The sequence below is a fragment of the Crocodylus siamensis genome, chromosome 4 (assembly GCF_052110815.1).
Source record: "Crocodylus siamensis isolate JL-2025a chromosome 4, ASM5211081v1, whole genome shotgun sequence".
Taxonomy (NCBI): Eukaryota; Metazoa; Chordata; order Crocodylia; family Crocodylidae; genus Crocodylus; species Crocodylus siamensis.
Window position 1 is genome coordinate 100,638,497 of NC_143398.1, and position 26,888 is coordinate 100,665,384.

The 26,888-nt window shown below is 44.9% G+C and overlaps 1 protein-coding gene across 2 annotated transcripts in view; it reads right to left on the reverse strand.

The window, feature by feature from the left end:
* The window catches only part of ABTB3 (ankyrin repeat and BTB domain containing 3), a 298,152-nt gene extending 271,433 nt beyond the window's left edge, over positions 1-26,719 (reverse strand). For both annotated transcript variants that reach the window (XM_090043151.1, XM_090043150.1), the window contains exon 1: positions 25,575-26,719. In XM_090043151.1, coding sequence (XP_089899277.1) covers positions 25,575-26,565 — 991 coding nt within the window. In that variant the 5' untranslated portion in view covers positions 26,566-26,719. The remainder of the gene's footprint in view (positions 1-25,574) is intronic.
* Between the last annotated feature and the right edge of the window lie 169 nt (positions 26,720-26,888).

A 26,888-nucleotide genomic window follows, 5' to 3' on the forward strand; every position in this document is an offset into this window, starting at 1 on the left:
TATCACCAGGGAGGATTATACTGCAGTTGGTTGGAGATGCAGGGGGGCAGTCAGGAAGGCCAAGGCAGAGATGGAACTGGGACTAGCTTCCCGGATCAAGGACAACAAGAAGCCCTTTTTTAAATACATAGGGGGCAAAAAGAAGGTACCGGGTAACGTGGGGCCTCTGCAAAACTTGCTAGGAAATTTGGTCGTTACACCAGACAACAAAGCCAGCATATTTAACGATTTCTTTGCCTCCATTTTCCTGAGCAGGAACTGGAACAGTCACTCCCCTCCCCCAGGGCCCCCTTATACCCCAGGGGAGGCATACCTAGGCCAAGGGTTAGTGAGGAACTAGTTCGGGAACTTCTGGAAGGACTGGATGTATTCAAATCAGCTGGTCCAGACGATCTCCACCCCAGAGTACTGAGGGAATTGGCTGAGGTCATTGTGGGACCCCTGGCATGGCTTTACGAGCACTTGCGGTGCTCTGGTGTGGTGCCAGAGAACTGGAAGAGGGCCAACATGGTTCCCACCTTCAAAAAGGGTAAGAAGGAGGACCCAGGAAACTATAGGCCAGTTAGTCTTACCTTGATCCTAGGCAAGCTGTTTGACAAAATTATTCTGGCACACATCCACAAGGGGCCAGCAGGGGATTTCATGCTTAGGGACAACCAACACAGGTTCATCAGTGGCAGGTCCGGTCAGACCAACCTGGTGGACTTCTATGACCAGATCACCAAATCCTTAGATGCAGGGGGAGCAGTGGACATAGTCTTCCTGGACTTCCGGAAGGCTTTCGACACTGTCTGTCACCCCTTTCTCATTAAGAAACTGGGGGACTGTGGTGTTGACACCCACACAGTCAAATGGGTCGCCGACTGGCTGGAGGGCCGCACCCAGAGAGCGGTGGTGGATGGGTCATTTGACTTGGAGGGATGTGGACAGTAGGGTTCCATAGGGTTCAGTCCTCGGGCCTGCACTGTTCAACATCTTCATCAGTGACTAGGATGAGGGGGTTAATAGCACCCTGTTCAAATCTGCTGATGACACTAGGATGTGGGGGGATGTGGGTACACTAGAAGGGAGGAATAGGCTGCAATCAGGCCTAAACAGGTTACAGGGGTGGGTGGATGAGAATAGGATGGGATTTAACACCGACAAGTGCAAGGTGATACATCTGGGGAGGAACAACCAGCACCATATCTACAGGCTGGGGAACTCCCTTCTCATCAGTGCAGAGGCAGAAAAGGGTCTTGGTATTGTCACTGATGCCAAGATGAACATGTGCCGGCAGTGTGGGGATGCAGTCGGGAAGGCCAACCGCACCTTGTCATGCATCCACAGATACATCCCTCGAGCAGGTCCAAGGAGGTGATCCTCCCCCTCTATGCGGCACTGGTCAGGCCGCAGCTGGAGTACTGCGTCCAGTTCTGGGCGCCGCACTTCAAGAGGGATGTGGACAACATGGAGAGGGTCCAGAGGAGGGCCACTCACATGATCAGGGGGCAGCAGGGCAGGCTCTACGAGGAGAGGCTACGGGACCTGAACCTGTTCAGCCTCCGAAAGAGAAGGCTGAGGGGGGATCTTGTGGCCTGTTACAAAGTAGTCAGAGGGGACCAGCAGGCACTGGGGAAGTCCTTGTTCCTCCAAGCACTACCAGGAGTGACCAGAAATAACGGTCACAAGCTGGCAGAGGGTAGATTTAGGCTAGACATGAGGAGGCGCTACTTCACGGTCAGGGCAGATAGGATCTGGAACCAACTTCCAAGCAAAGTGGTGCTGGCTCCTACCCCGGGGGTCTTTAAGAGGAGGTTAGATGTACACCTTGCTGGGGTCATTTGACCCCAGTACTCTTTCCTGCCATGGCAGGGGGGCGGACTCGATGATCTGCTCAGGTCCCTTCCGACCCTAGAAACTATGAAACATATGTGAAAATGCCGTAGAGGAATTCCAAAGAGTACTAAGTGTCAGATTAATTCCGTTCATATTAAATCAATGGCAGATTGCTCAATGACTTCACTGGAAGCAGAACTTGAGCCCAAATTTATACCTCAGAGTCAGCCTGCTCCTGTCTGCCACACACAAAGGAAAAAATACTCCATGTTTAAATTCATACTATATATTTTGCAAAATGAGACAGTCCCTTCCATCTGACCCAGCCTCTTCTGAAACAGTGTAACTGTACAAGGAAAAAAAAAGAATCAACCTTTAGAAAATACCTTGTTTTGTATAAACTGGTTGCCCATCACAGCAAAAAATGGAAATAAATACAACGTTAATAAATGCCTGTCTTGCTATGAAATGGCTGAACACGTCACCTGCTATTTCTAAAACAATTTTGAAAGATAAAACCAAACAATTCTTCCTTTTTTTTAAAGAAAAAGAAAGTTACCCCTTCAGTGAATAGCTGCCACTTAAATTCTGTTCAGAAACCTACTTATTAATTTCAAAGGGAGAGACAAAGGTCCATTATAAAGTACCTTTTAAAAATGTATTCCTTCCATTTCTATCTGAATCTTTATTCTTGATGCATAACAAAAGGGAGAGAAACACAATTTTGATGCCCATTGATACAAAATCAATGGGAACTTTGCCTCCCAAAAGAGAATGTGATTGGATTCTTAGGGTAAATTTTAAACACAGTCATTAAGGCTTTTAGCTGCATGACTCCTATTGAGTCTCCAGCTCTGTACTCAAAATACAGACACCAACGGAACAGATAAATGAGAGCACAAGAAATGGCTATGTCAGAAGCATGTATTCCAAAAATGCCAAGAAAAAAACAGGAAGTTTCATCGGGTATAAGGGGCACCCACTCACTGCATGTCAGGGAAGGGCAAAAGAATCAGGGCCTTAAATAAAAGGTGCTAGTGACAAGAGCCTGTTGGATCCTTCATGCTCTCCTCCAGTCTATGGATGTTCCCTGGTGGGGACAGGAGACCACCAAGTTAACTGGAATCACTTCTCTCCAGATTCAGAGCATTTCTAGGAAGATCTCCATGCTATACCTAATGCTACTGTAAGCCAAATTACCTCTCTCTCCACTGCTTTTCAACCCCTCAGATGGGGAAGTACAGTCATGGGTGAGAGCAGCCAAGGCAGTTCCAGTTTGAGCCATGTTAGGAGAGAGAAGGCCCTAGTGAGCAGCAAGGAGAGACAGCCAATCTATCAACCAATTCATAAAACAAAGGACAGAGTCTATGGTTTCACCACAGATCCCTTGGTTCCAAGCTGCTAGAAAGTTGTGCTGCCATAGGCACCTGCTGAGCGTGCTTCTCAATCTGTTCTATACCAAAGAGAGTGTACTAACTTCCCCTCTCACCTCCTGGTTTTGTATGCTTAGCTTCTTTGTTAACAAAACCATTTACAAAGTTAGCCTAAGCTTTTTCCCCAAGCCAGGCTGCTATCCCTGCCTTAGGACTGATTAGCCCCCACACCTGATTTCCTGCGACTATGCTCACAGTGTTATTCAGCTGTGCTTTCCTTCAACCTCAAGCCATGCCATATCTGCCTCTCCTAAATGGTGGTGGCATGTGGCAAGCCACTTGCTTCAGTGAGTCAGCAAAACTCACATAGCAACTTCCAGCAAGGTGAAAATCTTCTGAGAGAGAGAAAAAAGTGTTTCAGGCAAGAACTGATAACTTCCTGGACAGATTCATTGCTAGTATCAACCGCTTGCCTCTGCTGACTTCAATAATACGTTTTACTTTCATATCAGAAAAAAACAAACAAACAGATCTTGGTAGTTTTAATATACATCGTTTCTCAAATGTATTCCTTCCTTCAATTCCCTTGCCCATCATCAACATGCAAATAGAAGACAAAGCCCAAAAACTTGGTCACACAATCATGTAGGACTAACAGAACACCCATCTCCTATCATTCATGCTCACATAGAGTAAAAGTATGGACAAGGAAGCAAATGATACTAAGTTAAAAGTGGGATCTTATGTATCATGGCTGCTTCCTGTGGTAAATGGAAGCTAAACTGAAATAATTTAGACCTTTTCATTCAGGGATACACTAATCTGGGTAGTCTTCACCTACCACAGGGAGTGGACACATAAAATACTTACTGCAGCGTAGATGTAGAGTAAAGATTCCCTTACTTCCTTTCAACTCAGTAGAATTTGTTTGCCTGTTTCTACCTTTAACTATGAACAGTTCATGTCTCTGCAAGGTAAACAGTTGGCCACTGGGGATGGAGCAAGGCAATCAAATTCCTTGCATTGGGGAGGTTAAGCTTAAATATCTATTTTTAACAGAAGTTGTTCAATAGCTCTTAATTCCAAGAAAGCCACAATTAATTGTAATACAATATCAGTAAACACAAAGTACACCATTAAAACCTATTATTTCTCCCTCTATATCATCACATTACTACATTATTGATGTAGCAATCCACAGTAATGAAGCAGCATCTTGCATTCTTCTCCCTTGTGAACACTGAGTTTACTGCGCTATGGTAAGGATGCCAGATTCAACTGTGGGGCGGGTTTCCTAGTAGGTCAAAAATTTCAGCACCAGTACAAAAAAAGCTGTATAAAAAGTTAAACACCTGTCCTTAATCAAATGCAAACAGCTGGTGTTCCTCTTTGCCTATCTTGTAATAATACAATCATTTCTAGATACTTGCTCTTGGCTACCGTCAATATTTTTATATCGTCTGGACTGACTACATTTTTTCCAAAGAAACACTGTTTATAAAGGAGACATAAGAATGCAATAAAACAGAAAATTTGCTTGGAAAATCTGCAGCTTCTCCGACTTTTAAGCAAATAGCCTCATTTTGACAATCTGCCTACTGGGCTACAAATAGACATTGCTAAATGAAGCGCATCATTTGTGCCAAGATGTGTCCCGGTACAGTTGATCTGCTTCACTGGGCGAAAAACACATTGCCCATTGTCTTGCCCATTGATCTTGCAGGACAAGAAGCGATGTATTCCTTGCTTGCAGTGACAGGCCCCTGGCAATTTCCAGGGTTCCCAGAGACAGCCAGAGGTATGTCTCTGGAAGTGGGAAACCCCTGCTCCCAGAGACACACCACCAAATTTCTGGGGTGATGTTTCTGGAAACAGGGAAAGCTGGGACTTTCCAGCCGATTGAAAGCTCCAGCCCTGGGACTGCACCAGAGTGCTCTGGCTTTTCCTACTTGCAGAGGTGCACCCCTGGCAATCTCCATGGTCAGCCTCTGGAAGACCTTCAAGAACCTTGACCTTCCCTGTTTCCAGAGATGTGCCTTAGAGATTTCCAGGGGTGTCTCTGCAGAAGCAGCAAAGCCAGGCAGGCACTCCCAAGGCTTGAAAGGGCTGATCCTATGCAGGAATTCCTGGGGTGCTCAGGACCAGGCCCCTCAAGCTGCAGGACCACCTGCCTAGGGCTGCAGGAGAGTGTAGACAGATTCAGCTGCCCACCCTCTCCCGCCACAAAGCAAATACGCATCCACTGCAAGAACGCAGCACAATTTATTACCACTTTTTATCATGGCTACATCATGGTACAACAAAAGTTGCAGATGTCTATTTGCTGTTGCTTTGTGCTGCCGAAAAATGTTTGTGGTAGCACAAAAGCAGCAAAAAGTGATGTCTGTTTCCATCCTGGGAGAGACAGGGTCCCAACCCAGCTTTCCAAACACAGAGAAAACTCATGCTGAGGCTAATTGAAGTTTTGCCCCTATCAGGTTTGCTGAATAAAGCCGCAGCCCTTGCCATAACTGAGCACTTGAGATCATTAGATCTGGTAGGCCTTACTCATTCACAGGAGTAGACCTATTGAAGTTAATGGGATTAACATGGGAGAGTAAGGGTTCCAGGAATGATCTGCTCTTCCCATACTGCTCATTCAACAATATATAATTTTATGTCTTAGAAGATCAAAAAATCATCTTCAGATAACATGCTATGCTTAGAAAGTCTAGGGAGGGAAATGCCTGTGCCTTTAAACATGAGACACTAGGTTCCTTTACAGAATAGCAAATATTAATACTATATCCCTACAATTATCTTTCCCGCTTATAACACCAGTAAATTACCTGCCAGCTACTTCTTGAAGCTCTATATTCCTCAGGTTGCCAATATTTTACATTAAAAAGAGGCTTATTTTGTTTTAAATTTACCACCTTTCACTTTCATTTAATGTTCTCATGTTACGGCTCTGGGCAAAAACTGGAGTGTTGCATCAGTTTCTACTTTGCCAGTCTTCACTTGGTCTGCCTCAGCAAATCCCCTCTTACACGGCTTTCTTCCAGACTAAATAACCCTAGTTTCTGTTGACTGTCATCATCTATAAATAACCCCCATCATGCCTCTGGACATTTTCATTGCCCTTTCCTAGCTCTTGTCTGTGTCTACTGTGGTGTCTTTCCAAAGGTGAGATGACCCAAACTGAAAATATTACTCAAGATGCAGGGGGATGTTTTACGAAGGAGGTAAATCAGATTGACTTTTCTCATGCCAGGCCAGTATTTATTTCTTTTAGGGCTATTTATTTTCACGTCTTTAATGGCCATCTCAGGATTCTGAAACACAAAAACCACAGTACTTATGGTCCTATATTTGTTACTTCAACAGGATCTTTCCATGAAATATGTCTTTTCTAATCTTCCACACAACTGCAGCATTAACAAACGCATCATCTCCTCACTCAGTCAAAGCCTTTCACCCCAAAGCACACTCACACAAGATGGATAGATTTCTGGAATGCCCCAAGATTTCCTGAATCCAAACGACAGTGGTCCAGTGGAGGACATTACTTCCAAAGCCACGGACTTAACAATATCTGCTCGTGCATACTGAGGGAAGCGTTGTTCAAGACCCTTCCCAAAAATCACAACTTACATTAATATTGCCAAGGGTACATGCAGTATTGCTATTCCTTTGGATTGTATACATTACAAGCAACCCTCTGAATTCCACTCAGGGACTAATTTGCATCTAAAGCAGACTGCAGGACACTGATGCAAAGTGCAGTTTAAGACACAGCTAATAAGCCAGCAGCTGCATTCTGATTCAACTCCCAAATAGTCTCAATACATAGCCTCAGGTAGAGTGCATTACTGTAACAATCTCGAGGTGACAAAGGCACAAATAATGATAGAGAAACCCATGTCTATAGGAAAAGGTTGCAATCTTTGTGCTTAACAATAAATGAAAAGAAAAAAAACCTCAACATCCAGGGACCCAGCTACTACTTGGGCATCAAGGAACAAACCAGCATTTTAGAAAACACCATGTGAACCAATGACAATGTATCAAATGAATAATAAGATTAAGAAAGTCAATGAAATCCCAACAGCAGACTACTTTGGCTATCTCCCATCCCATCAGCACCAACTAGGTCTTCCACCAGCTAGCATCTCAAATCTACTCATTCCACTACCCCAACCTGGTCGGAAGTGCCTGTTCTAATATCATGCTTGCTCATCACTCCAATCTGTCCTTACAAACCCCACCAGTAATTCATACACATGGTGAACAGAGACAACAGCCTATTCTTGCTCAAAGTGAATGAGACTGCTTGAATGATTATGAGCCAAATCTTATTCCCTTTCATGCTACTTTTGTATTGTTGTTATATTAAATAATTTTTTTAAAAATTCAATTTTAATAACCAACTGCTGATATGTACAGACAGCTTCACTGAACTATCTACAAGGATTCCCAGCTTTTGGACTGTAATAATCTTGTTTAAGTTGAATCATTTATCTTATATCATTGTTTGTGTTATTCCTCTCAAGCTTAAAGGCTTTAAGCTATTCTTGGGTATCTTAATTGTGATTCACAAAACACACGTTTTAAAGGTGGAAGTTAAAAATATTATGTAGGTTAGGTACTACTGGCAAGAACTTTTTAGTAAAAATATTTTGCACATTTTTAGATTCTGTTCATGTATTTACTCAGCTTGCAGAATGGTTTTCACTGGCCAAAAAATGTATAAAATATAAACGGCATTATTTTGTGAGCAAAGTTGTAAAAGAATTCTGGATTACAGGTAAAAAGCAAAAAACAAAAACAAAAAAAAAACAACCATAGGTCCTAACTGGATTTTTACTTTTCTTGCTTTTTAAACAGGAAAAAGGATCAGGTATTTTTAAAAAGCCCTTTCCCTTACTAAGAACATACCAAATAATTAAAACTGAGCTTTCATTTTTAAAATTGAATTTACTTTTCAAAGGGTATGCTGCTTAACTATTTTTACACTCTTTCTTAAATGGGCTGACAGAAATAGAGTAGGCAGTTTCTGTATGTCTTATATTTTGTATCTAGTTGATTTCATTTTGCAGTTTTTTGAACAAGCAGTGCTGGCATCAGAAAAACCCTGCAAGGAACATTTTCAATGGAAATCAACACCAAACAAGTCATCTTCCTGGAAATGTTCTTATTGATTGGAGATTCTGTAAAAGTTCATTTTTACAAAATCTAAAACTCAGGTTAAAATTTGTCTGAACTCTGTTCCTTTAACTTATTGCCTATACAGAAGCAAAGTCAAAGTCCTAGTGTCCTTCCCTAGGCAGCTATCCCATTAAAGTAGATGGAAATTTTGCCTATCTGAGGACTATGGCACTGAGTTTATATGCAGTGAATTTGGAACATACTGTATCAGACTTAGCTCTACAGAAAATGTCCTTTAGAGAAGTAAAATAAGACCAATACACACTAGGATAATTTTAAAAGCTATTGGTTTTTGTAATGGTTATTTTATAAACATCATCTGAAATAATAGCTTCTCAGAAACCAGAATCTAGCATTTTTATTCATGATACTGGGATCTGGTGCAAAGTAATCTATATACCTGGACCTAGAATCAATGTTTCAGAAAAATTCATTTCTGTGATACCCAGGCATATAAAAATAGTCTTCATATTGTAAAACCTTCCCCACTTCCGCTGCACTGTGCATTTAGTCACCAGAGATGAGTTTCATCTGCAATATTCCTTCTTCCTTCTCTTAATAAATTACTTGGTACTCTACAAATAAAAGATGGCCAAGCCTTGCATGATTCCCCACATCTGGCAACCCGCTCTTCTTGTCAGGAGTTCATTCAACTCTTCCTTCTCAAGACTTCTACTTCCAGGACCAGCAGAGGCAGAGTCCCTGGGTTGCATCCTACAATTAGCTCTTCTTAGGCAAAAGTTCTTGGCTCCATTCTCTTTCTCCTTCATTTTTGTGCTCACTCTCTATTTACAGGCCTACAAGTACTTAAAATAATGGCAGTGTCCCACCCTTCATCTCACAGCCCAAATACACCCCAAGACAGCCAAATGCAATAGATCAGCAAAGGCATTACAGTTCAGCAAAGGCATTACAGTTCAGCTATGATTATGCAAGACTCCCTGCTAGCCAGTACAGGACCAATAAAGTTGATGAACACTGCGGGACATGAAGATCCCTCCAATTACCAGAAATCTTGAAAATCATAATGTATGCACCATATGTGCCTCTTGCTGTGACCTCACTTCACCCACCCCTCTCAGTCACCTCTGGATAAGCACAAATTTCCAGTAAAGCAGTTTAAAAGCAATTATATTTTAAAGTACTCAAAATACAGCTGCCTCTCCCCTCAGTTCCTGGGTAATTCATGCAGAGTATCTGTTCACTTGAAAGACCCCCTAACATAACCACCTTAGGAAGTCCTTTTTCTCTACCCACTTACGAACAGTTCTGCAATTTTAATGGAAATCTTTCAGTTAACAGCAATGAAACTGCTCAAATGAGCAAGAACTATTTGCATCAGAGTTATGGGATCAGACCCCAGATTCGCTGACCTAAAAAAGGGTATTATTACCTGTCCTTTTGGCTCAGTTACTACATCTGAGCTGCACTTCTTAACTCCTAAGAGACATCCAGCTTCATACAAAGAAGCCATCCTAGGCAGGCCCTTCACCAGAAATTTGCTTTCAATCATCTGATCTGCCACCCCAAGAAAAAAGCTTTTATTTGTCCTTTCTGTCTCCATAATTTAGGATTTGTTTTAAATAATATGATTTGCTGAATATCTTTATTATTACACCTTAACTGTAAATATACAAAACAACTAGATTCTAAATAGTCTCATACCAGGGAAAATTGATAGCAACACCCATGAAGGTCCAGGCCAAATCCTTTGATTCTTAATTGAACAAGTCTGCCACTGAAGGAAAAACTTCTTCGCGGTTCATGTGACCAGACTCTGGAATAGACTCCCAGCGGGAGTTATGTAGGCACCTACCTTGGAGATCTTTAACAGGAGACTGGACGCTCACCTTGCTGGGGTTATTTGATCCCAGCATCTTTTCCTGCCCAGAGCAGGGGGTGGGGGCTGGACCCAATGATTTTACAGGGTCCCTTCCAGCCCTAAACTGTGAATCTGTAAAATCTACTAAGGATGGCAGACTGGCCACCCAGCAGATGTATTACAGCAGCATCCATTAGATCAGCATATGGCCCCAAATGTTTTAATAATGAAATAACCACAGTATTCCTAACTGGCCTAGGACTTAGTCACCTGAGAGATTTTTTTTCTCCTCTCTGAGACACACAAGACTGGCAAAGGCACCTGATCTGGAGTCCCACTCATTCTAGAAAGAGCACAGCTGGGAAGCTTGACAAACATTCACTATATGAGCCTTTCAGGTCTGGCACCTGCTCTCTCCTCCTCCCCTGGTCCCAAATGGATACTGTATTAATTTAATCAACCTTACAGGCAGGTTATGAGGGTTATTCATTTTCCCTGACCATGATGGTCTGTAAAGCCTCTCTAGTGTGAGATTGCATAGATCTTAACACATTCTTAGCTGCTGGGAACACACCACACCCTTCAACTTTACTCCAGTAACACACCCTTCACCCCTATGGCTATTGTAGCATGATGCGTGTGTTACTGTAGTAGTCGCACATTATTTTCTGGAATGCTTCCAGAAGCACCTCAAGCAGGGGTGGGCAAAATGCGGCCCACCAGGCCATTCAATTCAGCCCACGGGGCCCCTAAAAATATTAGAAAATTAATATTAATCTGCCCTGGGCTGCCTGTCATGTGGCCCACGATGGCTTGCCAAAACTCAGTAAGTGGCCCTCTGCTCAAAATAATTGCCTGCCCCTGACCTAAAGCAAGGGTGCTCATCACAGAGGGAAGTCCCAACTCTTAATTCAACCTAAATTCAAGCCTTGGATATGCCATATGGCTGCCTTTGAAAGAAAAGGGTTTCATCCCTACAGTTTTCACATGAATTGTGGTACAGTTAGGAAGCCCCTTTAGAGACACTGGTAATAAAACCAATCAAGGATCATACTGCATATCTCGTCAATAATCCTCAAACCATTGTGGTAAGGAAATGCAGTCGTTAAAAGCACACAGTCAATGCAAAGTGAAATACTGAAAACTTATTACAGTAGGACAAGGCTCAAGGGCCTTAACAGGGTATTATAGTAGGTGTTTGTCATATATCTACCCTACTAAATCAATAAACATGTACAGTGGCTCCTTGTTTCCAAACTGCTACAAGAACATGTACCTAAACCAGTGAAAACAAGCCAAGCCTCTTGTTGATTCACTGCATTTGATCAATACCCTTCTCACCTCCATTCTCACAAAAAACAGCTTTTTACTTTATAGAAAGTAAAATGCATGATTAAGCAACAAATTGTGTTTCTTTTAAGTCTTGAACAGAAAGATTCCTGAATTACTTTAGGGATGGGGAAATTTTAGGATAAATTTAAAGAAGTAGCAACAAATTAAAAACAAACAAACAAACAAAATCAAGGAAGTTTAGTTCAGTGCTAAAATGTACCACCAATACATTGTTTTAAGAAGCCAAGGATAGATGCAGTATTCAAATACAATTCCTCAGCTGATGTACTTTTGTGGATCAGCAGTTACACTTTTGTCAGATGGTTCAATTGAATACCTCAGGCAAAGAACATGTAAACAACTACACAGACTATATTTAGATTAACTGTAATTGCATCCATGCATTTTTTAAATCCTGAAATATTTACTGGATGCAGGTTAATTAACTTATAGATCATTACACATAAAAAGTTGAGTTAATCTCTTTGGGCCAGAAAGAGAACAAAGAAAAGGCCATAGGATGAATTTTGCATGTGGCATTTCTCCAGTAATTCCTTACTCACTCGCAATGCACAGAAGTGCAGGAAAGAGATACACGGAGATAAATCCCCTAGCAATGCCATCGGGATTTGAAGGAACTACTGATGCCGGGACTGGGTAGGAGAATGAGACCCAAGGCTGGCAATGGTGAAAGTTGAAAGCACTAGAAAGATGCTGAAGCTAGGAAGTGATGAGGACTGTGAGTAGGTATTGATGCAATGTGTAGAGAGCAGCCAATAGATGGGTAAGGAAGTAAGGCTGGCGCTTGATTCAAGCTCAGCCCATGATCCTGGGTTGTTAAGGGTGAACTAGTTAAGGGTGACATTTTTAACTGCCTGCACTAGAACTCAAGAGTTAATGACCCATTGAGATTAATGAAAGCAGTTCACATGTGCAATGAGTGCAGCTGAATAAACTCTGGTGCAGTTTACACTGAAGTTTGTTGCTCCCAGGTGCCATGTTTGCATGTGCACCTGGGACCAAAGCATGTTGAGCCAGGGCAGAGCAGCCCTAGCTGGCAGGGGACCCCCAAGAGTCAGCCTGCCAGCTGGGGCACAAGGGTGCTTCACTACAGGGCTAGCCAGCCCTATCAGCGTCTACAGGTACACTGCAACAAAGTAAATAACTCCACCATAGAATACAGTATTTGTGTCTGGCAGTACTGTCCTAGGGTGGAGTTAATTAATTTACTCCATCCTCATAGCACCACACATGTAAACAGTGATGTTTTTCTGAGGAGCTAATTAGTCAACTCCACAGTAAACATCTTGTGTAGATACACCTACAGAGGAGCAGTTTCAGCTTGTCTGCAGGCTCAGGAAGATATCCAGGACAGCATGCTGGTTGTAGCAGTAAAATGGCATGAGATGACAGGGTTGTTCTAGGTTATAGTGGTAAAATACAGACGATCTTATCTTGCTGACACATGTATCTATAGCTAATCTGCCTTTAGATTTCATTCCATATTAGCCAATCACAGGCCTCCTTTGAGCTGACATCACAGAATTTGGTGAGCATCCTGAAAGAGCCCCTGGCAGTTTGTAATTAAGGTCTCCTTTTGCACTATCCTTTTGTCAAGGAGAGTGTGAGACAAGGAAATGGCTTTAGCTCCATCCACTCCAACATTTCACTAGGGCCAAAACAGATGACTGATTCCCTGGGACAAAGCCTTCTATTCTGAGATTCTACATACTTATAAATCTATTGACCCACCCTAAGTACCTGTGAGATATCCAAATCTGGACAATCAAGACTAATTGATTAGTTAATTACTATTAAAGCTGCTTGTGTAAACAATTATCCCCACGTGTTTTGATGCCATTCAAAACCCAGACTAAACCAGTGATCCATTTTTAAACTCAGTGACTCCCTCAATGGGATCTGCCTGCAGAGATGTGGGGCAACAAATTTTCCAGTGCTTTATTTTTCCATGGAAAAATTTTCCATTTCTAAAAATTAATTGTTTCATAAAATGTATTAGTAACAGTGAATGGATGCTAATACAATAATAGGCAAGCTTGGCAGTTTCAAAGTTGTAATTAATGTTTTTCAGGTGATTATCCCTAGTAAGTGTGTGAGAGAGTACATATATGTTTTACTGATTTGTAAACAGGTAGGTGGCTATATACACACTCACATAATACTCCAAACTAAAAATCAAGTTATGAATTTACCTCATTGGCTGTGCAGGTCAAATCAAAACCAAAGCCAAAATTCTTATTTAATCTCAGACTGCAAGTGAAAGCAAAACTAAAACTGTGATTAATCTGTTTCACTTTTGGTTCAGCAAACACACAGAGCACTGTCTCATTTATTTTCTTGAGTTGGGGTAGTTGGAAGTGTTTGCATAAGATCTGTTAGTTTTTTTAGTGCTTTTGGTTTGAAGTAGTCATAATAATGCCTATTCAGAAAAAAAATCCCCTAGTGTGTGGCATTCATTACAGTGAAGTTCAAGATACTGAAGGAAGGAAGAAAGTTGGTAGATGTAAATATTGCAGGCAGGAGTATGCTAACAACGCAACAAGAATGAAGAAACATTTAATAACATGTAGAAACTGTCTTGAAAGAGTACAAGCCATACACAGAAAGCTAATATAATGAAGTTGTGGAGCAACATCATCTGAGAAAAGTCTACTTCGGGAATCCTATGCAAGTAAACAAATTAATATGTTAAACAACACACAGTATAAACTAGCATCTTTATTGTTTTAAAACATTATTATTTTAGAAGTTGTTAACGCAACTCCGGACTATTATTTATTTAAAATATGTGTATCCTGCTTTTCTGCTTGCACTAAGCACCCAAAGTGGCTTAGGCTTAACAATATATATTTTTTTAAATTACATACTAGATAAATAGTTGACTATTTCAACCCAGCAGAATGAGCATAGTCCTCTGGCCAATGTCAGAGGCCAGACTATACTTCCCTTTGGCTCTGCAGTCCCAGGGCAACTGAGCAGCAAGTTGAGCATCGGAGTGTTCTTTCTTCCCTGCCACTTCTTCTCCTTCTGATGAACGAGGCCAGACTAGAATAGGCTAAAACAAAAAAAGTCCCCCGCTTTTCTTCCAGGAACTTGGCAGCTCAAGTGAAATAGCAGATTTGCAAAAATTGGAAAATGAAAATGCTGAGCTGCCAGGTCTGGGGAAAGAAGAAGCAGGATCCTTGCTTTCAAGATCACTGTCACCAGATATGTGATCCACCACAAGTAGCTGTTCAAGACAGTCAAGCTTTTTATCAAGCTTTGTGGACAAAATGTCAAAAGAAGATCAAGAAAAATCAAATGAGACATTAGCTCAAGCTATATCTGCAAGTGGCATACCTCTTTCCATACCTGAAAATCAATACTGGAAGGAACTTTACAAATGAATTCGCCCATCATATAAAGTTACTATCATGTTATCACTTATCAAATTCTCTCTCAGATAGAGAGTATGACAGAGTTCAAACAAAGGAGTTATTGAAAGAGTTACTCAAAAGAGTTATTCAAAGGATTGGTCAAGCAGAATCACTGACTCTGATATCAGATGGATGGACTGATATACAAGGAAATACTTTACTGAACATTATGCTAGCAACACCTGAACCAATATTCCTGAAAGCAACTGCTACCAAATCTTCTCGTCATACAGGTAAATACATAGCCAAATTACTGAGTGAAGAGATTGAACATGCAGGTCCCTCCAGGGTACAAGCCCTTGTAGCTGATAATGCAAGTAACATGAAAGCTGTATGACAAATATTATAGGCAAAGTATCCTCATTTAATAGTGTTTGGCTGTCTTGCCCATGGGTTGAATCTTCTAGCAAAGGACATAGTAAGTGTGAATACAATGAAGACAATATTGGCAAACTGCAAAGCAATTGTGAAGGTATTGAACAATCATCATGTTGCTAATCAGGCTTTGAAGAAATTACAGAAAGAGAAGCAGGGGAAGGGAAGTGCACTTTTATTGCCAGGAGAAACTAGATGGGGCTCAGCTACATAGTTTGCTGTGCACAAAGAACTGTTTGCAGCGTGCTTCAATAGATGACACAGTATCCCAGATTATTCCCGCGAATGTTCGGAAGGAGATTCTTGACAACAATGTGTTCTAGGTTCAAGTTCAAAGAGCGTTCAACTTGCTACTACCAGTTTCAGTGGCTATCGAGAAACTTGAAGGAGCTACATAAGCCTTTCAAATATTCCAGAGATATTCAGACAACTGAATGAAAATCAAATTGAGCTTTTGCCACCTTCATCTCTATCCAAAAACGTAGTAGTCGTAAAACAAATGTTTACCAAGAGATCTGCTTTGCCCTCATCCAGCTCATCTGGCAGCAAACCTTTTGGATCCTCAACACAGAGGACAACATTTATCAGAAGGTGAATTATCTACTGCTCTCGATACAATTATGGAGGTAGCTAAGAATGTCCCCAGCATCGATGAAATAGCCATAATGACAGACATTGCCAAGTACCACTCAAAAGAAAAATTTTGGAGAAAGACATCATTTGGCAGGCAGCAGAGAATATGTCTCCTCTCACATGGTGGAAGGGATGCTGTAACACCCAACTGTTGTCCAGGATTGCTCTAAGGATCCTAAGCATTCCACCAACAGCAGCTTCTTGTGAACAGAACTGGAAGGCTTTCAGCTCAATCAAGACAAAAAAGAGGAACAGGCTAACAAATGAACTCACTGCTAAGCTTGTTTCTATTTCTCAAAATCTCTTGCTTCTGGAGAATCAATCAGAAGTACAATTAGTAACAATGACATGTATGATAAGTTGCCCTTTCCCATAGACTCACTGGTAAAACCATCTTTTAGAGAAAGAGAAGATGAACAAGTAATTCTGAATCAGATTTGCCTCAATTTGATTCTGACATGGAACTAATAAGTGGTGCAAGTGATTCTACAGATAGTGACAGTGAAACTGGAGGTGCCCCCGTGACCTCAGTGGAAGAGAGTTAAACTCTGTTGAAGTAGATGAGTGGACAGCCATGGCATATCATGCACAGTCCTTTGGGTGAGCGTGTCAACAGTTTTCAGTGCCTTCATTTTTTTTCTTAAATTTAAACAAGCAATGTAGGGAAAGTGCATGCTATTGTGTATTGTCTTTACACTTTTACAAGTATTCCAATAAAAATACTTTCTTTCCATATAAAGCTTCGAATTTGTTTGAATATAACATTTACACCGCATTAACTGTACAGTATTTAATTTTTTTCCTAATCAAATATTTCACTCCAAATACTTGTGGCTATTGGGACATAAAATTAACATGGGAGTATGTTTTAGTTTTGTTTACTATATATAAGTCAAATAAACATGCTAAATCCGATATACAAACAACTAAAACCCTTGGTTCCAAAATGATACCTTTTATTAGACCAACAAATTAGTTGGTCTAATAAAAGGTATCATTTTGGAACCAAGAGTTCTAGTTTTTTGTATGTCTTCTTGTTTCAGACCAACACCGCTACCAAGTACACTCCTGCTAAATCAGATCACACTCTATTTAGGGCCTTGGGAAATTTTCCAATTCAAATTTTTCTGGAAAACCCACATCTCTGCCTGAGCACAGCACTCATTCTTATATATTTTACAAGGGGTAAGAAAGGAAAGACTGCCCCTGCTCTGTCCGAGCTCCTGGTGCATCTAGAGCAACTTTCCTTCCCCCCCCAAAAAGAGGGAATGTTCAGACCTAAGAGTCCCACATTAAGTATGTGGATATTTTTACCATGGACAAAGTAGAACACTCTTGAATGATGCCTAGAAGTGCCAGTTTGTTTTAATGCAGGCATGCATTATGAAAGGAAGAGCACAGTTTACCTTCACAAGAAAGTCTCTGCAAATGACACTCTATCTTCTGTCTTTCCTCTGAGACATGTCAAGCAGCTACTGAACAGATATGATTGTAAGCAGAATTCAGCAGCCTGCAATTAGGTCAATAGCAGCAGTTTGCACTATATGTGTGCATCCATGAGAGGAAGAAAGACTCTCACTTTCATGTTGGGGAATAAGATGTCTGAAGAAAGTGCTATTTCTCAGGGTCAAAAACCACAAACAACAACTAAAATTAAATGGTCATTCATATCTCTCCCAGCTGTGCAGGTAACTGCTTTTACCTTTTAGACCTATCTTCCTAGGCCACGGGTAGGCAATGTTTTTTGGCTGGAGTGCCGAAAAACACCACAATGCCTACTTCGGAAGGTGATGGAGTGCCGGCATGGCAGAAAAACAAAATGAGGGCAAGGGGTATGTGACAGGATGCCCTGCTTATGCCCCATGCCCCCCACCCAAAGCCCATGCCCCCCAGCCCTGCCACCCCGTGCCCCCCCAGCCCTACTGCCCCTCACCCCCCAGCCAAAGCCCCTGCCCCACGCCCCTATTGTCCCTTGCCACCCACCCAAAGCCCCTGTCCCACAGAGCCCGCCCTGAAGTGCCTGTGCAGTCGCCGCCAGCACAAAGCTGATGCCAGAGCTGTGCAGCCCAGAGGAGCTGTTTGCACTCTGCCCGCTGCAACTGCCCAGAGCCCGGGCTGGCTACAAACAGCTCCACTGGGCTCATCACCTCCGTTCCATGAGCGGGGCAGAGACTGGGGCTGCGCTGCCTCAGGCCCCTCCCCCACCGCCCACTCCGAGGTGTGCCTGTACGCGCCCGTGCGGAGCTGATGCCAGAGCCTGGCACAGCTGTTTGGAGCCTCCCAGCTGCAGCCGGTCCCAGCTCTGGGGAGCTGCTGCCAGCCGGGAGCCCAGGCTGCTCCCAGCAGGCAGCTGGGATGCCACAAGCCCTGCTGGGAGCAGCCCAGGCTCCGTCGCTGGCAGCAGCTACCCTGAGCCAGGGCTGGCCACAGCATGCCAAGCAAAATGGCCTTGCATGCCATCCTTGGCACGTGTACCAGAGGTTGCCAACCCCTGTCCTAGGCCTTGGCTACTTTAGAAACCAGCCAGTACAGTTAAACCAATAAATACACAACAGTGTGGCCACACATATAACTGGCATAAAGGTGTTTTCCTGTATGAGAAGGGGAATAATTCTATTGGTACAACAATCTTCTTTAAACTGATAGAAATGCATTAATAAGAGGGCTCTTACTGGCATGACTATTTTGTGGGTGCCACGCCCAAAACCAAAAATTTATAACAATAAAAAAACTTCAGCATAGAAACCAGGTCTTAGTCTGCCTCTCTGCCTCTCCCCCCTGCCATTGCCCACAAGCTAAACTGAGCTCTTGGCAAAGCATCACAGTCAGATTCAGGAGGTCACCAAACAGCAACACACATCTTCTTCCCAAGAGATGAACGTGCCATCTCTGCAGTGCTCCTGGCCACTACTGACACAAGGAATGAGAAGATAGGTTGGTTGTGATCCTATTAAACAAGCCACCCTCCCATCACAAATCACTTTCCTGTCTGTGCAGCTCACACATTCACACCTTTGATCTATGCCCATTTCCTCCTCTATCTCTGCATCTTGCCCCTGCCTTCCCTCCTCCAGGATTTCATCTGTCCTATCTTTAGAGAATACAGTCTTCCTTGAGGGTGCTAGCACCAGAGAAATGGAACTGGCAACCCCTTCGCAGTTTCACACTTCAGCTACTCCTGGGGCAGAAAGCAAACAGCAACATGCAACCACAGAGCAGACGTGATCCTCTGTGAATGAGGGAGCTAGATGAGGACAAATGCTCATTTCTATTCTCCTCTCTTTCTAGAGATCACAGTTGTACTGTTCCTTCATAGACTACATCTCATATAGAATCTCAGCAGAATGAAACAGACAAAGTTCACAGCTGTCTCGCTCTGTGGCTAGCTTGATGAGCCCAGTGAACAAACTTGAGGAAGCAGCAGAGGTAGGTGTCACCTACAAGACATGGTAGTGGAATTTCACGGGTCCTCTGTTATCCTATTGCAAATCTCAGCCTTGGAATGTAGAACGCAAGCACAGGGGGAAATGCATTAAGAAAATGAACAGGAAAGTGACCGAAAGGAGACAAATCCAAATGACACCCAGCAAAGAAGAATCTGAGGAATAATACAAATACAAACACAAACTAGGAAAGTAAATTGGAATTGAAAGAAAGGGACAGCGAGCGAGCGAGAGAAGGGGAGAAGCATGCTAGTCAAGATCAGCCATTTTCTAGCCCCTAAATCAGAGGTGGGCAATTATTTTGGGCGAAGGGCTGCTTACTGAGTTTTGGCATGCCATCGAGGGCCATATGACAGGCAGCCAGCGACAGATAAATATTAATTTTCGAAATTTTTTAGGGGCCCTGTGGGCTGGATAGAATGGCCTGGCAGCTGTGAGCCGCATTTTGCCCACCCCTACCCTGAATATTCATATATCATATTAGATGGCAGCTTAACAGGAATTTTTAGCTTTATCTTTGCAATTCACCTAACATCTTAATAATATCTAGAATGGCCCAACTGGAAGAGATATGACAGAGGCAACAATAAATGTATATGCCATGTTTACTGTTAAGCCAGAAGATAGTTTTTTTATAAAATAATTTTAAAGCTTTAACTTGTCTACTTAAGCTGTACTAATTTATTGGTGTCTTTGATCTGCTTATGAGTCTCTTGAGTTTACCTAGATTAAGAAAAGAGGTTGAGGGTAAATTTAGGTTAATTAACACATGTTAGCCAACTCTGATCTGACCTCAGGTTGTGTCTAATTGTTATACCTCTATTTTCTACACCACTAAGAATAGAAGGAAACCAGGTAGATGCATCTGGGTTCTAAATAACTTCTTTTAGAACCTATAAAAGAACAAACAGGGCCTAGGAGCATGCATATGTTGTTGCTGTTAGCATTCAGCTAGTTCTGCAGCAGAAGATAGGGAGGCCCACTCAGGGCTCCTAAACTATTTAAACGGTTGCCTATATGGTACACGGGCATAGACATAAGCTAATACTTTTCCTCAGTTTAGGAAAGAGGTATCCTATGTGGGAGCCTAGACAATTTTGAGCTACTTTTACTCCTTAGTGTTTCCCTATGATAATAGGCTAATAGGACTCGATTCCTATTCTTTGCATTGTTTGATCCAAAGCCCACTTAGGTCTCTTGGATACACCCTAAAAGTCAGTTAGTTTTTTAGTTAATAATGATGATTAAAGGAACAAAATACAGTATTGTGTCACAATGTGACAAATGACACTGCTTACCACTTTTTTTTTTTTTTTTTTTTTTTTTTTTACAGTCAGCAGATTTTGTACCCAAAGGAAACAATTCGGCTGCATGTGAATATTATGAAATATAAAGTGTGCACTATCTAGGCAGAGTTTGTTATTTAAATCACCAAGGCACCAACAAAACCCCAGAGGCCAGATGTGAACTTTTTTAAAAAAATTCCAGTCAGCCAGTAAATGAAAACTCTAGCTATTCAGAAAGACGACTTGCCCCAGAGTACAGGTGAGGCCAAATCGGTCCAGAAAAGAGCTTGGAATAAACACAGCAGAGGTCCCAGAAGGCCCTTGTGGGTAGTGCACATCTACCTTACCAGCTCTTTCATGGCTGTTGCAGTTCCACTCCAGCACCCCTCCTATTCAACATACAGTTGAGGCCTAAGCAAGGAGAAACACATGGCTGTTGTCCCCCCTTCACACACCCTGTGAATGGCAAGCACTCCTCTTCCTCCATCAATTCCAATCCTGGCCACATCACTGAAGGAGTGACTCAGCTGGTGCATGAGATCTGGGCAGAGGCATAGGAGTGCAGCTCTACACCCAGGATGCCCAGGACAGTGCTGATCACAACAGCATGATCAGCTCCCACTACAGTCGCAGCTATTTTGCACATCCCCAAACAAAGGCAGGGTCCAGGGTTGCTGCCCCTGTTGCACCCCCTCCTCAGTTATGCTACTGCACATGGGCTTGGATGAGGGCAGCTGGTTGACCTAAATTTAGACAAGGTTGAGGTTAATTTGATAGGCTGAAGGACTTGGATGACGATTTGTAGAGAGTGTTATAGCTCAAAAAAAAGCAGCTGGGGGGGCACAGCGGTCATTAGTGCCTCAGCAGCTCCTGGATGACCAGGAATCAGCTGTGCCTAAGAACAATGGGTTGGAACCTGAGTTGTTTCCAGTAAACAGTGAGCAGAGCCGCAAAAGGATCCATTTGTGGCTTCCTAATCCTCACACTATTTTTCTACTACTCCCATCCAAGGCACAGATTGCAACTATGACCTTCACTGGTTACCTCACCTTAGAATTATTTTTTAACCTAGAAAGCCCTAAATAGTTTGACCCTGGTCTGTCAAACTACTAGTGAAACTACAACCCTTCTCATATGATACTAGCAAAATTATGATCAGAAAAGGTACAACTCAAGTTGCAAGTCCCAGTTTCTCCCTCTCTCAAATTGAAATGGTGAGTGATTTTTGCCTGGTGTCCTCCATAAGAGGTCCTTGACTACGGAATTTGTTTCCATCAGTCTGCTGGGTACATGCAACATCCTTCAGTTAAATGCAGCTGTAGTTCACAAGCAATATTAAAATCAGGGTCCAGATTTACATGCTCAAGGGACCAGCCAGTTTCCTGATCACTGCAAGTGGGCAGGTTGCAAGACATAAGGAAAGGATTGCTAGATATACAACTGTATTACAAGTCTGATTCAAGTAGTTAATACAGACAAAGGATGATCTTGTGATCATGCTACTGAAGGAGTACAAAGAGATGCAGCTTCAAGCAGTCGCTGGCTGTACCACAGATTTCCTGTACAATTCTAGCAAGTCTTAACAGCTTTCTGTGCCTCAGTTCCCCATCCGGAAAGCAGACATGATAATACTTCCTGAGTGGACAGGGAAGTCCCAAGGATAAATTAATTAGCAAATTGAGAGACTCAGACATGATGAGGATGGATGCTATGTAAACAGATGTGCATATATTATGGTAGGGGAGGACACTAATCATGTCTGTGTTTATTAAGCCTGTGCTAATTGTTGTAGCAGTGCTCACAGTACATAACATGCACATGAAATAAGTCAGAACAAATAAAAAAAAATAAAACCTTGTTTTGTTTATTAAGTCCTGGTCCTGCATCTTTTGCACATCTAACACTTCCACTAAACATGGTGGAATCTATGTAGGAGAAGCGAAGCAAAATACATAACTGGTTGTCCATGGCCTGATCCTACCCTTTCTATTCAGGCAAAATTTCCATTGAAGGCAGAGTTTTGCTCAACAGAAACAAGCCACAAATAAGATTAACTAACGTTTAGGTATAACAACGAACAAAGTGGAGATGAAAACCCTAAATCATGTCCCTGGAAAAAAGAGATAAACACGGGTCAAAATGAATCCAGGGAGCTACAAGAATGGGAGTTGCAAATCAATGAAACAAAATGAAAGACTCAAAACAAGCCTGGAGAGACAGCACTGCAATGTCAGAAATGCAAAACACTGCCATCTGAAACATACAGACACAATACTGTGACTCAAGGGAAAAACAAGACAGCAACACAGTTAAAACATATGCACACACACAGAGAAAATGTGTTAAAATAAAGCTTAAGGACCATGACACACAAGCCATTAACAACAAATCAATTCTAATTTAAGGCTCAGCCCAGTCCCTTGGAGCAGATCCTCAGTCAGTATAGCTATGACATAATGGAGCTATGACAATTTGCACCAACTGATTATTTGCCCCTTCTGTTGGCCCTTTATGGGGAAAAAAGGTGTCTCAAAACAACAGGTAAGCAGGTACAAGGCACACACAGGACCAGCCTAATTGACAAGGGTGAAACTAAACATAATAGCAACCTTAACCCAGTTTCTCTGTTTTCAATATTTGCCCCTCAGTCTTGAAGATAGTGTTGCCTTTGAGGTTGGCCCAAATTTAAATTTGATTTCATCACACATGTAACAAGCTCCTTCCATTTCCCTTCTACTATGTGTATATGTAACTGCATTTACACAAACATTTCAATTCCAGAGGCTCTGACTTTATTAAATGAGAGAGAAATCGATAAAAAATACTGGACACCTTACGGAGAAAAAAAAAATTAAAAATCCCCAGGAAGTTGATGCATCATCGTGTTGCATCTGTGTCAAGCTTTTGGTAAACAAGCAGCAACATGAATGAAATCTGTCCAGAAAGACTGCATTTCAGCCCCAACCACGCAGTCGCCGGCCAAACCACTGCATATGTAACAAAGTTTGATTTCGTGGCTGAGTGTTCAGTTACGCTTATACCATTTCCTGTGGAAAACTGAAGCTTTGAAGCATGTGTAAAACAACTCGGGCTTCACTGAAACTGAACCATATTGAAAAGCCGCACATACACGCACACACACAAGCAGAGCTGTTCCACCAACCAATCTGCAGTCATACTACAAAGTTCATTACTGTGCTACTGCAAATAAAGCCTGAAGAGATTGACAAACCAGTTGCCACCCCCTCCACAGACGCATACCATCCCCCCTACACACATGTACCTTACACATGCACACATACAACCTCCACACTTCCTACACACATACCCCCCATACTCCCTCCACACTTACACAAACACACGCTCCCCTCCCCCCGGCACAGAGAACCCCCAGGGATCAGCCCAGCAACGTCTGCCAGCTCCACTGTCTCCTCCCTACCACAAGAGCCAGGCAGTGTGGGGAGGGGGGAAAAAAAAACCCTTATCCCTCAGCCTTTCATCTCCTCATCCACCCATACATACCCCCTTCCTTCCCCAGCTCTCTCCAAGCCTGCCTGTGTGTACAAGGGAGACGGTGTGCCTATCCCACTGCAGACGTACACGGCAGAGCTCAGATGTCTGGAGGACGGGGCAAGGGGGCAGGGAGGTTTAAAGATGCTCAGAAAAAGGCTCTTTCCAGCCCTGATGTCCCAGCCTCTGCACCTGCTGCTTAAACACTGTTGTATGTTCAAGGTCAAAGAGGCTTTTGCACCAAAACACAGTGGCCCCCACACCTGCAGGGAGGGGATGCTACCTCCATGGCCAGGGCAGGGTCAGGCAGGAGAGCATGGCAACTGTCAGTGGGTTAAAGCCCAGTGACCTCACCTTCAGCCCAGCTTGTGCACCCACTTGCGTACTTGAGTTGGTGGGGGGGGGGGAGAAGGGGCTAAACAACAGTAGCTCCCAGATGCTGCAGGTACTCAGTTCCCCGCCACTGCAAGGCTTCCCCGTGCATCCCAGCTGCACCAAACCTGCATGACTGGAAGGAGCGCAAGATGCACGGGTGCAACGGAGCCCTGGAGGCACTTCAGGGCTTGCATGGAGGCACAGCCTCTCCTGCCCCCACCTCCCAGACCTACAAGTGGGCACAGAGGGCCAGCCCTCCCCACCCAGCCCGGCCCCTGCAGCTGGATACAGGGGGAAACAGCCATACCCACCCCACCCTGGTGGAAGAATGGGGCATAAGGGGCAGGCACACTACCTACTCAGCCCTGGAATGACAGAGGCTGGGGAGGAGGGGGGCAGAGGCAACAGCCTTCCCCATACCACCCTCCTGTGCTAAGGCTGGGTAACTAGAGACATGGTCCCCCTACACCACTCTCTTTGCCAGGGCTGCGGGACAAGGTTGTGCCCCGCTGTGCCAAGGCTCGGGGAATAGGGCTATATCCCCCTGCAGCAGCCACTGTCCCAGGGCTGGGGGACAGAACTGTGTCCCCCTGTACCACCCACAGCAGCAAGGCTGGGGGACAGCGCTGTGGGTGGTACAGGGGGACACCTATAGCACTCAGTCCTGGGGCTGTGCCCCGCCATAGCACTCACTGTGCCAAGGCTGGGGGGATCCCCCTATGCCACCCACTGTGCCAGGGCCGGGGGACAGAACTGTGTCCCCCTGTACCACCCACAGCAGCAAGGCTGGGGGACAGGGCTGTGCCCCCCTATACCACTCAGTCCTGGGGCTGTGCCCCCCATTGCACTCACTGTGCCAAGCCTGGGGGGACCCCCCTATGCCAGGCTCTGTGCCAGGGCTGGGGGACAGGACTGTGCCGCCCGTACCAGCCCGCGTGCCAGGCCGGGGAGGGCTGCAGCTGCGCGCAGGGCGGGGGACTCACCGCTGGCGTTCTTGCCGCAGACGAGGTGCTGGTAGGGCTGCAGGAGGCCCCAGAGCTCCGCGTCGTTGCTGACCGTCTGCTCCAGCGCCTCCAGGGTGAAGCGGGGCGCTTCCCCGGTGCTGCTGCCGCTGCTCTCCTTGTCCTTGTCGGCCGCGGCCCCCGAGCCCCGCGGCTGGGGCAGGGGCAGGGGCAGGGGCTGGGGCTGGGGCAGGGCCAGGACCCGGGCGTGCACGTCTCGGAAGAGGCTCTCCATGCCAGCGGCCAGGTAGATGGCGGCGTGCTCGTGGATGCGCAGGGCCACGCGGCTGTCCACCATCCAGCGGTAGAACTTGCCCACGGAGAAGGCGAGCCCGCAGCGCGCGGACTTGCCGCGGCTGAAGCGGTCCCCGCCGCTGCCGCTCATGTTGTAGAGCGACAGGGCGCCGAGCGCGGCCGCCGTGCAGCGCGGCGCCAGGCTCCAGCCCAGCACCACCTCCATGGCGCTCTGCACCTCGTGCTTGGTGCACTTGGCGAGGCGCAGGCTGAGGCGCTGCGCCTCGCGGGCCAGCCGGATCAGCGCCCGGCTCAGCAGCGCCGACAGCCGCGCCGCCGCCTCCCGGCCCGGCCCGGCCCCTGGGCTGCCGCCGGAGCCGGAGCCGGAGCCGGAGCCGGAGCCCCGGGCCGGCAGCCGCAGCACCGCCTCCACCTCCTCCAGGCTCCAGGGGACCTCCTCAAGGTCGGGCAGGCGCCTGGAGCACTGCTGCCCGGAGCAGTCCAGCCCCTCGGAGTCTTCCACTAGGACGGTGTTGACAGTGTCGAAGCTGTTGTGGCGGCTGTGCATGGAGCCCGTTAGCTGCGGCCAGCACTGTCCTCCATAGGGCTGCGGCGCCTGCGAATCCGAGCAGCACAGGGACAGGCTGGAGGAGCGCACGGAGTCCGCCGCGCCACCATACCCGGAGTCCAGTGTCAGGTCTTCCAGCGTCCTCCCCGCGCTCTTACCGCGCCGGGCCATCGCTGCACTTCATGCTGCACCCGCAGCGCGACACTGGGAAGGGTAATTAATTGTGGTAACGCTGCTGGGGAGGGGGCGGCAGGGAGCAGCGAAGTGAGAAGCCCCCGAGCCGCACGCCACCGCACCGCACCGCACCGCCGGCCCCGGGAGCTGGGCAGGGGAGGCGCGCGCGGCGGACAGACCCAGCGAGGCAGCCAATGGAAAGGCCGCATGCTAATGAGCATCCCCGCCCCTGCCCAGCTGCCGGAAGCGGGGCGCTGCGCGAGCCGTGGGCCAGCCGCGCGGGGAACGTGCGCACACCCGCACACCCGCGTTCCCGTTGT